At 32.3% G+C, this 16,089-nt stretch overlaps 1 protein-coding gene across 1 annotated transcript; it reads left to right on the forward strand.

Annotated features, from left to right (window-relative positions):
- Positions 1–11,126: 11,126 nt before the first annotated feature.
- On the forward strand, positions 11,127–13,510 carry LOC107494658 (pentatricopeptide repeat-containing protein At3g26782, mitochondrial). Its single transcript, XM_016115698.3, has 2 exons — positions 11,127–12,265; positions 12,430–13,510. Exons 1-2 carry the CDS (start codon positions 11,300–11,302, stop codon positions 13,471–13,473), a joined length of 2,010 nt encoding a protein of 669 aa, XP_015971184.1. The 5' UTR covers positions 11,127–11,299; the 3' UTR covers positions 13,474–13,510.
- Positions 13,511–16,089: the final 2,579 nt, after the last annotated feature.

Raw genomic sequence — 16,089 nt, forward strand, 5'->3', positions numbered from 1 at the left:
GCACGTATTAAAATTATAAATTAAAAAGATTTTTATTAAAATTATAAAAAATTTAAATTTTAATACATTTATTTCATATTTATTGAAAAAAAAAATGGGTATTGGTAATCAATAATAATTGGACGTATATTTATTCTTTTGCCGCCATTATAAGTCGTAAATCTACGTGAAACAAGTTGTATCTTGTAACAAAATAAAATAAAAGAAGTAAATCCTCGCTAGACCCGTGATACTGAACGAAAATAAAATTGTCACAACATGCACACTAGTAGAGTAATTTCTTATCTCCCCCTTACTATTACTTAGCACACACTTCCACAGTTGTTCCATAAGCAATTGCATTATCATCTAGCTTTCTGTTTATAGAAACTTGTGAGCAATTCATGGCCACCATGACCAAGTTATGTTCCTTTGTGTATCTCTTTGTCTTGCTTGCCAATTCAGAAGCTCTCAGTTCAACCAGGGAGCCAACAATTCCGGCATCTCCGGGTATCTTACCATATGTGACGGCGCCCGATATTTCCTCATTTTTCCCCGCTCCAAGTGATAATCAACCAATGAGTAGTGGTGATGCTCCGTCGCCGATGCCAAGTTCCGGCGAGTTCCACGGCAGGATGACTTCCAGTTCAGCTAGGTTGAATTATGCCAATGCCATTGTAGTTATGATGCTATGTAGCTTCTTCATAATAATTAAGTACCATAACTAATGCTTGAGCATACATGTGCTATGGCTGCTGGTATGCGTATTAAGTACCCACTATAGCTAGTGTTCTTTAATTTCTTTTTGTTCGTTAATCTATGTTAAGTAATTTGTCTCCGTAAGAGAAATACATTATAGATTGTTTAATTTGCCTGTGCTATGTATCTTTCTAAATGTTGGACAATACTTCACATCAGATTCAGCGCACTACCAGAAACACGGTCATTAGCAACGGTAAGATACCCACGAACAAAAAATAGTGGTAAATTTATATGATCGTGTTAACCGATTGTATCGTCTTATATTTCTGTGGCCAAATTTTGTATAATTTTTAGACGATTTTATTTGTTTGTGGCTAACTTGAGATAAGTTCTCTCAATTACCACAGATTCATTGATTACCGTGGCAAAATCAAACAATTTTCACCTCTCGTATTTAATTTAGTATTTTCCTCCATCTTTCTCAAAATATTTTTATACAATTTATACTTTTTTTTTAATTTAAACTCTAACATAAGGTAAATTTGATTTATCAGTGCAAGCTTTTTTAATTTCTCAATTGTTAGTTTCTTCTCCTCCTTTTTGAGTGGTGCTATTGACAAATTTGATTTATCAGATGCAAGCTTTTTCAATTTCTCAATTGTTAGTTTCTTCTCCTCCTTCTTGAGTGGTGCTATTGACAAATTAATAAAATATGTTAATATTTGATTTTAAATGTTATTAATGATGTGCAATTTTCTATCTTCGTATGATTCTTAAATTCTGTCTTTGAATTATGAATTTTTTTACCTAGTACTAGCTATGCGCTGATTTAGTTAATTTTTTTTTATTTAACAGTAATTTTTTAACGTAGTTGTGTTATTCATTATCTATATAAAAATTAGATTGTAATGTAACTAAATAGATTAATTATATACATACAATTTTACTATTTAAATTTTTTAGTTGTTACATTTTTTTGTCTGTGTTCTTCTTGATTAAATGCAGTTTAGGAGCCCAATTTGATAGTATGCATAAATTTAGAGACTTTAGTAATAGAATCAAATGATTCAATTTAAAATGAATGTTAAAATTATAAAAAAAATTACCAAAACAGTACAAAAAGAGTACATATTTATATTTGATAAAATATTTTTAACTAATTTTAGAAAATAAAAAATACTAGCTATGATTGATTGGAATAATAACTAATTTAATTACTCATTATTAATTACTTACAGTTAATTTATGACAACATTAATGAACAGAATCCTAATTTTTAAAATTCAGAATATTAATTTTACACCTATATTTTATTAATTTAATAAAAAATAAATTAAAATTAATTTTATAGAAGTTCATTTTTTAACTATGTATAAAATTTTTATTTTTTTCAATTCAAAGGTATCAAATTCTTAAACTTTAAGTTTATCTATTTTAAATTTTACTGATGTCAATTTTTTTTTTAAATTCAACGAGTCAAAATTTTAATAAGTATGTGAAATTTTTGAAACATAATTTAACGTTATAAATTTTACTATTTGATATTTTTTATTAAAATTAAATTTTACTCTAAATTAAAGAGTTATAGTTAATTCACTAAACAAAATTTAAATTAACATCTATAATAAGATGAAAGAAATTTTTAGCGGCAATGTTAAGTGCAACTTTTATCTAGTGATCCACTCCCGCAGTTTTAAGAATAACTTCCTCCCACTATTTTCCGAATCCCTATTTATTAGCTGAGTTTGATAATAAGGAGCCAATCTCTTTCACTAATAACAATAACATTCTCTTCAGTTTCTCCATATCGTAATTTCTTAGTTCCTCCGCTAGCTAACCTTTAGAGCAAATCTGTTTCGTTCAATCTATTCTTGTTTAGGTTCTAGGTGGACATTTTTGTGGAAGAGCAGGGACCACGATTTGCAGTTCGAGTATGGTCAGTCCGAGTCACCAAAGAAGCAAGCAAAATCGACGGAACCTGATTCTACCGGCAAATCCGAATTACGAAGAAGACTTAAAGGAACCTTAAGTTGCTCTATTGCACCTCCCTCACCGTCATTCTCTTCGGAGATAGTGCTCTCAATTTTGTCTCTCTGAATCTTGCCTCTCTAAAATATTATAATACAAGTCTCGCGTCGATCTAAGTTTTCTCTTCTTATCTTGTTGTTGGTGGAGATGAGTGTGTTGTCTGAGACATGATCAAAAACGGTGAATTTGAGCAACTCTTTTGAAAGTATGCTTAATAACTATTTTTCCCAATATTTCTTGTGTGTATCAACTATCAATACATTAGTTTAATTCCTGATCTCTATCTTGCTTAGCAGATTTTATTGGAGCACACAAGACAACTGGAGTATCAACGAGGTGTATAATTTAGTGACTAAAGTGATGTATTTTTTTTTGCTATTTATCTGAAAATATTTTTGCATGTAGATCGTCTGTGTAACAAGAAATGCATATCATTTTAGCAAAATTTAATATTTATTTTGTAACAATTTTATTTGGATATTTTTTTAACATTAAGTTCATTTAATTTAGGATATTTCTTTTTCAATATTAAGTATTTATTAATTTTATATTTTTATACTATGGATAATACGTATAGGAGTGTGATTATTTTTTTAATATTATATGATGTAATTTTATATTAAGGAACATTTTTATTATGATTTTTTTTAATTTAACTTTTATCGTTAGCCACAGAAAAAAGTGTGGCCAAAAAACCCGGCCTCGTCAATTTTGTTATGGGTAAAGTGTGGCAAAAATAATTATTTCGTTATGCATTCTTTTATTTTGCCACGGAAAAAAGTGTGGCTAAACATGGCAAAGTTGTGGCTAACAAAATATCTCCACGGACATTAAAACCGTGGCTATTGGAGTAAAAAGTGTGGCTAACTAAAAACGCGTCGTCCTTTTTAGCCACGGATGTTCATTTGTTGCGAAAGTATAATTACCACAATTTTATTAGAGTTTAGCTACAGATTTTTCTGTGGCTAAATCCCTTATTTTTGGTAGTGGCGGTTCATTATGAAAGGCTTCAATGAATTTGTAAGAAAGTGAGAGTATAATTCTCCTTAAAGAATCATGTACAACAATATAAAAATACAAATATACTTTATAATACCTAAAAAGTGGAAAATCAATTCCAATTAATCTTACTCTTACACACGTCCTAGGAGGTCCAACCTTCCTATTAAAATATTATGAAAAAGTATATGAAACTAAGAAGTTACCAGCCAAAAAATAAATAAAATTACATTAATTTATATTAATAATTAATTAATTTTAAATTTTTTAAATTTAAAATTTAAAAAATTTAAAATTAATCAAGTAAACCTAATTAAAACCTATAAAAATCTTTCTCTTCTCTCTCACATTAACCTACCCACCTCCAATAATTACACACACAGACCCTTCTCTCTCACCGTCAGGCCCTCTCTGCCTCCCCACCGCGACCCACTCCTCTTCTATCACCGAAATCTGGCTTGTTATATTCACCACCGTCAACAAGAACCGCTTCCCTTTAATGAACCAGATGTGTTACCGGAGTTGCCGTTGCAGTTGGAGTTAAACTTGTTCGACCTGGGTCACGACAGCCTCATGTGGACGTCCTTCAACTACAGCGGACGCACCATGTTCCTGGAGGAGAACATGGCATGGATCGACCAAGTCCAGCAGAGGATTCCCGACTTAGAGTCGTACCACGTGGCCTATGACACCAACGTCCACCAGTCGGACGATTTCATCAAGATTGGAATGGAGGAGGAGGAGTGCAAGAAGGTGAGCGACCCCCAGGTTCTCCAAGTGCCAGCTGGCACACAAAAGCTATACTAGGCGCACACTACTACACCAGCAACAATATTAAACATTGCCTTTACCACATTCATTAAAGGAATAACAACCACATTTCACGTTTGTAGTTGATAATTAAAGAGACTGCAAATTACACACTTGATCTTAGCTAAAAGGAGTAGTACTTGAATGATTACAAAAATATAAAAAAAACATTCATTTAATATGAAAAAAAAACATCCTAATATTTAACAAAAGAAATATCCAGTTATATTTTAGTAAAAATAATTAAATATATATAAAATTAAAAAAAAATTATGAAATTCTTAAAGAAATAGAAACATTCACATTTGTAATACAAAAAAATTCGAAAAATATATAAAATAATATCCATTTAGTATGAAAAAGAAATATTCTGATACTTAGTAGAAGGAACATCCATATATATTAACTCGTAGAGATTTTGGATTCACCCAAATGTATTTGGCTAGCTTTTGACTAATACCCTTTTAGTTCCCTAGTATTGTTCAAATATTATTAGAGTGGTTATATAGTAATTAGGAGTTAAGTTAGTAATGACTAGTAGTTAGTAGATGGATATTTACAAAATTAGTTAGTAATATCTCTATAAAAGAAAATTATAGGTAGACAATAAAAATACTAAACAATATGAATAATAGATATATCGGATGTTTATTTCAGTAAATGTGTGGATAGTTATTCTAATACTAAAATTTAGGTAGATAATTTAAAAATATAATATATTTTTATTTTATTGGTAGTTGTTCATGTTGTTCAAAAAAATTCTAACAATTAGCATAATCCCTCTATAAATAAGGTAACTCTTATATCATATAACAACAACTTTAAAACAACAATTTTACCTATAATATTATTTTTTTATTTTGCTCTTCTCTCATTTTAACACCTCGCACTCACACAAGACGCAATGAAGCACTTTCTCCCTTTGATCACACTCACCATTTTCGCGCTTCACCTCTATCATTGACTTTAATCAAACAAAACTTTTGAGCTTCTTCTCTTTTTCATTCTAGATTTTTATTGCATTGTCTTTCCCACAAGGATCATTCCGAGTATTCGCTTCCATATTTGATGCTTTTGTCAGCATAAAAGAAAAAAAGATGTATAAGCTAAGGAACAAGACAAAAGTAAGGCTTCTTAATTAATTGAAGGATCTGAATGCAAAATTTGCTCACTTCTACATCATTAAGGTCACAGGTAGAGCCCCCAACAAGCTCTCCAAAATAAAATATCTCATGCTTCTTTGTGTTAATTTGAATGGTACTTTTCTTGATTTTCAATTCTTGAGTTCATCTTTTTTTTTTTGAGTTTGATTATTTTCCTAAACGTGTTTGATTATTACCTTTAGCAATGTTTGATTATAATTTGGTTATGTGCTTTGATTTGTATTTGAGTTTGATTATTAACCTAGTTCATAAACATTTGTTGTTAAAGTAGTCATTGTGAGTGTTCCATTGCACTTGAGTGAGAAACTTGGCTTAATCTTGTTTCACATTAAACACACATTAGATTACTTCAAATTTTAGAGATGTGGGACATAAACATATAGGAATTAATCACTTATCACAAATGATCTTAAAACCAAATAAAAAAAAACTGTATTTAATACCAACTATATATTTGGTTTAGATTTTTTTTTTTATGATTTATTTGGAACTAGTTTATTTTTATGGTTATAATTTCTAATTATCTGTGTTTGATTAACATGAGTTTGAACTTTGATTTAGATTTTAATATTTGATTATAGTTGGATTTTAAATTATGATTTAAAATGAGTTTGATTATAATTTGATTTTTTAACTTTGATTTAGGTTCTTGAATTTGATTATTATTCTTGATGTGTTTGATTATAAACATATTTTAAAGTATAATTTGAACCATGTTTAATTATAATCTGGCTATAAATGCAAAATGAAATTTTTTAATAATTTGTTTACACTTTTTGAAAACAATATTTCCTAAATTTTGCTACCTTGCCTTTCTGAAACTATAATGTTCATATTTCAAAACGCTTAAATATGTTGATATGAACATATATCTATTCTCTTTTATGTCTTGTTATTTTTTCAGAATTTAGAGTGTCATTCCATTTTAGTTTTGGAGGATCATTACTTGTATTGAGTTAAGGCATTTGGCCATATGATTATATATAGTTAATATACTACTTTTTCTACATATCTTATTTACTATTTTGTTTTGCATATTGCACAATCTAGCCCTCAATAGAAATCAATTAATACTTAATAAATCCTATTGATTTCGAGATTTGGTGATAAAAAATGTTTACAATTTGAGAAAAGACAAATTTTGCACTACAAGAAAAACACTGAGTACCGTTAGATTTATTGGTGAATATTCTGACGATTACGAGTGAAAATTCGTCCCTCGAATAAATTACTGTTAGATTTAAAATTCCGCCGTTAAATCCAACGGTAAATAGATGCGCGAAAATTAATTTTATTAGCGCCAAATTTACCGTTGAAAAAATCCAACGGTAATAGGATTTAGTGAAACGCATTGTTTAGGCAACGACGAATGCCTTACCATCAGATTTTTCCGTCGGTAAATCTGACAGTAAATTTGGGATAAAATTCAAACATAAAACTCTTCTCCCTCACTTCTACAAACTATATCTCTCTCTCTTCTCTTCTCTCTCGTCTTTCTCTCACCTCTCTCCCTCTGGTCCGTTGAAAAAGGGTGTGTTGCTATCACCTGAAGTTGCCATCACCACCAATAAGCCACATTATCGTCGCAGATCGTCGCTATCACTGCTGCTGGAGTCTCTGTGAAAAGCCTCCGCCATGCCACTGCTGTTGGGTGCCCCTTGTCGTCGATCGGATGTCATCGCCTTTTTGCTATCACCGCGGTTGAGGTCTACCGCGCTAAGGTAAGGTTGTTGTCTATTTTTTTTTTTAGTTGTTTGTTATGTTACTAAACCCTAACTTCACCACTGTAAGTTTCACTGCTGCCTCCCGTCACCACCACGCCTCTACCATTCTGCAGTCATCATTAGAGGTAATTTTTTTATGGTTTTTGTATTTTTTCAGATTTTCTTTGTTTAAGATTTTGTTAGGTATTTTATTAAATTATTGATTAATTTTTTTAATAAAGTTTGTGATTAGGGTTTGTTATATTAATTTAGTGTAATTAGGAATTAAATAATATTTGGTTAGCTAGGTAGGATGTAATTTAGGGTTTGTTTTGAGTTGATGGTATTTAAATTGTTAATTTTTTAAGTTTATTGTTATATGAGTTAATTATTTTTTGAGTTAATTAGTATTGATTGTTGTTAATTCTCGTCAATAATTTTATCTTATTAATTTTTAAAGTTAATTATTTACTTATTTTTTATTGTTGTTAATTTTTTGAGTTTATTGTTGTTTGAGTTAATTATTTTCTGAGTTACTTAGTGTTGATTGTTATTAATTCTCTGAGTTAATTTTAGTTTTTTAATTTTTTAAGTTAATTATTGATTTATTGTTGATTGTTGCTAATTTTTTGAATTTATTGTTATCTGAGTTAATTATTTTTTGAATTAATTTTGTTGAGTTGATTGTTGTTAATTTTACTAAGTATGAACTTTGATTTGTTTGTTTTATTAAAATTTGTGTGTTGATTATATTTATATTTTGTGTGTTGATTATGTTTATAGTCTGTAATCGAAAGTGTACAGCCTGCTATCCAAAAATGCTCTTGTAGTCAGTAGTAGGTTTGTATGTTGTTGAAATTGTATAAATTTAAATAGATATATAATTTGAGAGTCATACATATGCAAGTTAGTGGATTACTCATAATCTTAAATAGATATACTATTCGTATAATTAATTTTCTTTTCAATATTTTATTGTTTATAGTATATGTTTATAGCGCTACTTTTTTTTATACACGAGTAACTATTATTTTCTTTTTCATTCTTAAACTTTGATGTGTGAACTTATTTATAAATTTTTAACAAAAAATTATAAACAAATTATTATGAAAAATTATAAAATTTTGAATTTTGTTAGTTTAAACATGATTAAATTTAAACATTTAAAATTATATATTGAACTTTTAAACAATTTTTTTAAAAAATAAAATTTAAGATTATTGTCGGATTTATCGGGTGATAAACCCGATAAATCTGACGGTAACAAGTTCTAAAATTTTGTCAATTAAAATTAATATCCACAGCTAAATCCACCGATAATTAGCGACGGATGAAAAAATTCGACAGTAAACAATTATAGACGAAGTTTATATCCGACGATAAACATACTACCAGCAAATTTCTCGTAGTATTGAGTCTACCATTATCTCATCTCTCAATAAGGAGGATGTATTTCGCGGGCAATGGTTAAGAAATAGAGAATATAGTATGTATGTCATACCATGCGAGAAGATTGAAATCAGTAGTCGAAGGAAAGGAAAATAGAAGCGAAGAATGAAGCAGTCCGGCATGAAAAAGAATGCAGTCTCAAGCGACGAAAAAGTAGGTACAACCAAGGCAAGCGAACAATGACGAGTCGTTCGGCCTCCGATATGGTTTGTAAGGAGAGGGACTGAGGGAGTAAAACTGTAAAAGTTTGAGGGATGCGACAAAATCTGAAAGAGAAGTATTGATGTGAGCTTTTGATTGAGCATTAGATGAGTATGTATATGCCGAAGTATTTACTAGAATGAAAAAGGTTTGATCAGTTGGCGCGTGACACATAAAATGAGTGATTAATTTGTATTAGACAGTGTATATATATAAAAATACAAAAATACATTATAATTTATTTATATAATTGATTTTAGTATATGTTAGAATATAATTAGGATCAATTAAGATTAGTTAGCCTTAATTATATTTATTTAGCATATCTGTATATTTATTATAGGATATTACACTTTAATTACTTTGATGACTAGCACTTAATATACCCTTGTATATTATATCATTCTCAATATACTGAATAATACATACACAATCACTTTCTTTAGATTTTTCTCTTATTTCTAACATGGTATCAAGAACATAGATTTTTTATTACATGAGAATTAGTTCATAGCCCCTTATTTTTCTTTTTTCGGCAGTGTTCTTTGCCCTTTTTTTCGATTCTTTTCCGACGCTTTGGTTTGTCACTACTCTTACCACCGTCTTTATCTCGTCGTTGCAAGTTCAACGAGTTCAGCCTTGTGGCCAGAAACCATCAGACGCGCCGCCTCAAGATCACTGTCTGTTTGCTTATCTTCCTCCTTTTAGACGCTTCCGGCGTCGTTGGATCAACACCCAGGATCAACAGCCCAGAAACATCACACGTGTCCAAATACGGCGCTTCCAACCGACCGGTGTTCAACCCGCGTGTCAACCCAGCCTCGTCCGCTTACTAACTTGCGCGCCAACCCCTCTCCGTGTCAGCATTGACACGTCTTCCTCTTCCTTTCACACGTCGCCACGTGTCCTCTTCTGCTAATGTGGCTGCTGACGTGGCATATAATGGGACCATCTTAAGATTTTTTGGTGAGATCTTTCCAATTTTGACTTTCATTTTCTCAATTTTTGTTCTAATCTTGCAATTTTTTTCTCTCTCTTGTCTTTGTATCTACTATTATAGAAAAATCAAATGTCTTTGCTGCCACAGACAAAAAAGATAAATTCTGTTGAAATTGTAATCGTTCTTGGCACCTTTTCTCAAATTGTTCTTTTATTGAATGTTGCAAATACAAACAGAAATGTCATATTATCTACCATTGTCCAAACCCGTTCTGCCATTATTACAAGCTCTTGAGACACTTGATTACTACCTGTCATACTCGCTCACCACGTTCATATTCGAACAAGTATCATTCTTGTTCCAACTACTCTAAGAATGTGCCTGTTTCTACTGTTGTTGTTGTTGCTAATGAATCCACCAACTCTGCTTCTCTCAACCCACTTTCTGTCTTTCCATCTGGCATTGAGTCTCTTCTTAAGTAACTTTTCTCTTTTTCTGGTAAGACTTCTGCTACTCTTTCCACTCTTCCAGGTAGTTATAAATGGTATTTTGATTCTGGTTGCTTTCATTATATGTCTCTTTTGCGTCATTTTTTTGTATTTGTCCACAACTACAAATGCACCTTCTGTCAACACTGTTGATGGTTCCTTCTTGTATGCAACACATAAGGGTTTTATTTCAGAGTCAAATCTTACTCTTTCTGACACTTATTTTATTCCAAAATTAAACTTTAATTTTATTTCTGTTAGTCAACTTGTTGATCTTGATTTTGATATTAATTTTTCTATTTCTGATTGTCATGTGTAAGATCATCGGACGAAATAGATTAACAAATTGGACGTAAGGTCGAAAATTTATTTGAGCTCGAAAATTTTCGGTGTAGAAATAATATTTTTATATTGATCTATAATTTCAGATTATTTTTTGTTCTTAGAGTACATTTATAAAGTAATGACATTGATTTAGTCCCAATTTCTTAATATCTCTCTCCCTTCCAAACACAGAGCAACTAACACAAGATATACTAGTTTAAAATTTTTGTTACACCAAGTAATTAATAATAATACCACAAGATATACTAATTTTAGCTTCCACTGCTGCTTTTGACACAAGATATACTAATTTTAAATTTCAATTTTATTGTTAAGGAACTTTTGAACGCTAGCTTGATTTTGTTACAGTTGCCTATGGTAGACATTCAATTCATTTCATATATTCAGCTCACCATGATCTTCCCTCCATTACTCCCACTTTCAAGAAGAAACACACACACACAGAGCTCCAAAACCTGTTTCCCAATTGAATCGAAATCAATGAACGATTGAATGAAGACACCACTCCAATCTGTTTTCAGAACGATAACCGTTCGTGCTTACTCATCACCACCACCACAACCAACAAAATGGACCAAAAACAAGAACCTTACAACAATGTTCCACAGGTACGTGGACAAGACCAGCGTCACTTCTTGGAACTCCATCATTGCCGACCTCGCCCGAAGCGGCGACTCCCTCGAGGCCCTCCGCGCCTTCTCCTCCATGCGTAAGCTTTCCCTCATTCCCAATCGCAACACCTTTCCTTGCGCCATCAAATCCTGTTCTTCGCTCTTCGACCTTTGCGCCGGCAAACAGACCCATCAACAGGCTTTCGTCTTTGGCTTTGAATCGGATCTCTTTGTTTCCTCAGCTCTTATTGATATGTACTCTAAGTGTGGCCATTTGGAAGACGCCCGAAACCTGTTCGACGAAATTCCCCAAAGGAATGTGGTGTCTTGGACTTCAATTATTGCCGGCCATGTCCAAAATGGTTGCGCTACTGAGGGCATTCGCTTGTTTAAGGAGCTTTTAGTTGAAGAGAGTGAGAATGTGGGGTGTGTTCAGGAGGAGGAGGAGGATGGTTTTGTGGATCCGATAGTTGTAGGTTCGGTGCTTTCGGCTTGTTCTTGGGTGCGGCAGAAGAGAACTACTGAAGGGGTTCATGGTTTTGTGATTAAGAGGGGGTTCGATGGGTGTTTAGGGGTTGGGAACACGTTGATGGATGCTTATGCAAAGTGTGGGGAGATGGGTGTGTCAAGGAAGGTGTTTGATGGGATGATTGAGAAAGATGCTTACTCTTGGAACTCTATGATTGCTGAATATGCACAAAATGGATTGTCAGCTGAGGCATTCAATGTTTTCAGTGATATGGTGAAGAGTAGCAAGGTCAGTTATAATGCTGTGACATTGTCGGCAGTGTTGTTAGCCTGTGCAAATTCAGGAGCTCTGCAGGTTGGGAAGTGCATACATGGTCAGGTATGCAAAAATTTGCTCCATGGATCCTGTTTCAACACTTAATAAGAATCTTGCTGTAATTTTTCTTCAAACTTGTTGTCCAGTTTGTTATAATTTTGTACAAAATCTAGTTTATGGCCCTGGTGAAAATTGCCAATCTAACTAGTTGTTTCCTTTTACTATAGGTTATAAAGATGGATTTGGAGGATAATGTTTTTGTAGGTACCTCTGTAGTAGACATGTACTGTAAATGTGGGAGAGTTGAGTTGGCTAGAAAGGGGTTTGATCGCGTGAAAGAGAAGAATGTTAAGTCATGGACCGCTATGGTTGCTGGCTATGGAATGCATGGTTGCGCAAAAGATGCTTTGGAAGTCTTCTACAAGATGATAAGGTCTGGAGTCAAACCGAACTACATCACTTTTGTGTCAGTTTTGGCTGCTTGCAGCCATGCTGGTCTGTTGGAAGAAGGATGGAATTGGTTTAACAGAATGAATCACGAATTTAATGTTGAGCCTGGAATTGAGCATTATTCGTGCATGGTTGATCTTCTTGGCCGTGCTGGTTATCTTAATGAGGCTTATGGATTGATAAAGAAAATGAAGGTGAGACCTGATTTTATAATATGGGGTTCCCTTCTTGGGGCTTGTAGGATTCACAAAAATTTGGAACTAGGGGAGATTTCTGCTAGAAAACTATTTGAGTTAGACCCAAGTAATTGTGGGTACTACGTACTACTCTCGAATATATATGCTGATGCTGGACGGTGGGATGATGTCGAGAGGATGAGAATATTGATGAAAAATCATGGATTGCTTAAAACACCTGGATTCAGCATAGTTGAACTTAAAGGTAGAATACATGTATTTTTAGTTGGTGATAAAGAGCATCCTCAACACGTTAAGATTTACGAGTATTTGGACAAATTAAATGTTAAGCTGCAAGGACTGGGCTATGTGCCTAACGTAACATCAGTGCTTCATGACATTGATGATGAAGAAAAAGGAATGGTTCTAAGAGTTCACAGTGAGAAACTTGCTGTTGCCTTTGGAATCATGAATTCAGTTCCTTGTGCAACTATCCAGATCATAAAAAATCTTAGGATTTGTGGTGACTGCCATGCTGTAATTAAATTGATTTCCAAGGTGGAAAACCGAAAAATTATTGTCAGAGACTCAAAGCGATTTCATCATTTTAAGGATGGATTCTGTTCTTGTGGGGACTATTGGTGACGGCAATGGAAACAAAGGGAGTAACGTGTTCATTGTACATTACTGTCTCCATAAACAATGCTTTACCAGAAGCTTCATGGACTTGAAGTCATATTACCATTGCAACTGTTCATATCTATCTGGAACACGGTGTTTAATTTGATTTGGAATGAGTAGTGGATCGATTAGTTCAAAGTTAGTGTAATGATTTTCAGTTGCCCATATAGATAGCTTATTCCAAGTTCTAATAATTATGATAGAAGGATACGGCAGGAGCTCAATAAAAGCAAGTGTAAATAATGAATAGCATATAGATGAAATTTTGACTTGAGAACATCATAGATCATTAAGATTGTGAAAAAACAAGAATCTCGCGCCTATATTTACCCTCAATTCCACGGGTATATCTTTGGGAATTTATTCAACATTTATGCACAAGAGTTTGTTTGAATTATTGTGTGGAGAATAAGAATTTTGAGGATGAATCTACAAAAACATCATGGAGTGCAACCTCTTAAGAGTTTGCCCATGTTACTTGAAGAAAACAGCAGGGTCCGATTAAAACCCCATGGTGGTCTTTCAAGTTGAGATTTTAGTTAGTCATTTTACTAATTTGGTTGTTGAGATTTCAATTACACTACTGTGGTCCCCGAAAATAAGTTCTAGGCACAGTAGTGATCTCTTGACCTCTTTCTGACGCTAACTCAGCTCATCATTCCGTTTGTTCAGTCAGCACAGGAAAAAATGGGTTGATTCGATATCTATTATTTGAGAGTGAAACATATTCCTCTTTTGTGAGTATCAGTTTTATCATGCATCAAAGTCTTCCATTTTTGTCATGAAGGAGAAGATATATTTTGTATTTTTCTTTGAATGAAATTAAAATAAAATTGACTTGCAAATTGAAAATAACTGAATGTAAAATTTGCTGTAAATGTAAATAAAAGAAAATAATGACAAATTCTGAAATGTAAAATGATTGAATTCAAATTTGCAATAAAAGTAAGTTGTAGAATTTTAAAATACAGACTTTAAAAGAACAATGAAAGAAATGATGGAAGGAATTCAACAGAAAATGAACTCGTGACAGACTCAGAAAGTCGCCGAAAATATGAGTGTGCGAGAGTATTTTCTGAAGTAAAATTCCAACCATTTATTCTTCGGTTGTTTCTCTATTTATAGACACCTTCGACCAATCTTTTCTTGATACGTCGTAACATACAGTTATCTCGTCAATAACCGTTCCCACGAAGGACACTTCACTTTCTTCGACATTAACCTACTCTTCGACCATATCCTTTTAATATGCCACAATTCCTTATCAATTAGACGCTTGATACCGAAATCTTCAAGCTCTTTAATGCTTCGTATCAGTCTTTGATTGAATCTTCCTCGTCGACGTCGACATCAAATGACATTGACACACCTCTGTCTTTGATTGAATCCTTCTTGTCGATGTCTACACAAAATGACTTCGACCAAAATTTTATTGAGTAACAATTTTCAAATAATACACTGAGTACTTAACCGCTTACAAAGAGGTTCTAATTTGCACTCGTAAGTTGATCAATAATGAAACACTTTTGGCAATAATCGAAGTCTAAACTTATCAAACACTCACTTGTCAATGAGTTCAATAATATCTTTGTCGAAAATATTATTCTTGATATAACAAATGCCCCTTAAGTATTTATTTTTTGGCTAAAAAAAGAAAATATAAATACTTAATATTATTTAATATTTTCAACGATCTTCAGAGTCATCAACTAATTCTCTAATGACTGTTTCCATCATCAAATACCGTCCGCTTAGATTACCTTTTTAGTGCCCAACAAATTCAGAAGGTATGATCGAATAGTACCTATTATTTTTTCATCTTTCTCGAAATACTCCTCATAAATACAGTTGAATCTATTTTAAGGAGTGGAATTTCAACTGCTTTACCTTTTCCTTCGATCAACATGGACTTTTTTTCTTTTAAAATTGTTTCATTGTTTGCTGGAAAGACAATTTGATTTATAGGAAAAGATTTTGCCCCTCATCGGTCGAGGTAGAAGGAACACCAATATTAACTCGACACAACTATCAATCACATTGGTTATCACCAATTTGACCTCGAAACTTGGTATTTCTACTGTTGGGTATATTAGTATGAGAAGATGACAAAATCTTATATTGTGTTATGATTTCAAGATACAATTAGATCGCTTTCTTTAGAGAGATATTTGTTCTCACACTTAGTTGTTATAATATTAATGAGAATACTTTTCCAGAATACAATGAAACCAATGAATTTCTTAATTAGCAATAATAAGAAATTCTCAACTTACTCAAACAAAGAAATCTCTTAATAATTAAGTAAAATATACACTTAGTACTTCTGTGTTTAAAATAGTGGACAATGACTTATTTATACATATTGCACATAGCAATTATAATTTGTTACGTACACAAATGGTTGTGTCTTTTCTATTGCCAATAGATACAAATATTTTGAACATACACAATTTTTAAAAGGTTTTGTCTCTTTAGCCAAATGGTACTAAACGGTTAGTAACCGTTTATTTTATTTATTTATTTATTTTACCAAAGATAGGGAGACTCGAACTCGCGACCTCTTAGGTGAGTATGAGGAGA

This window comes from Arachis duranensis, chromosome 6 (assembly GCF_000817695.3).
Source record: "Arachis duranensis cultivar V14167 chromosome 6, aradu.V14167.gnm2.J7QH, whole genome shotgun sequence".
NCBI classification, from domain to species: Eukaryota; Viridiplantae; Streptophyta; class Magnoliopsida; order Fabales; family Fabaceae; genus Arachis; species Arachis duranensis.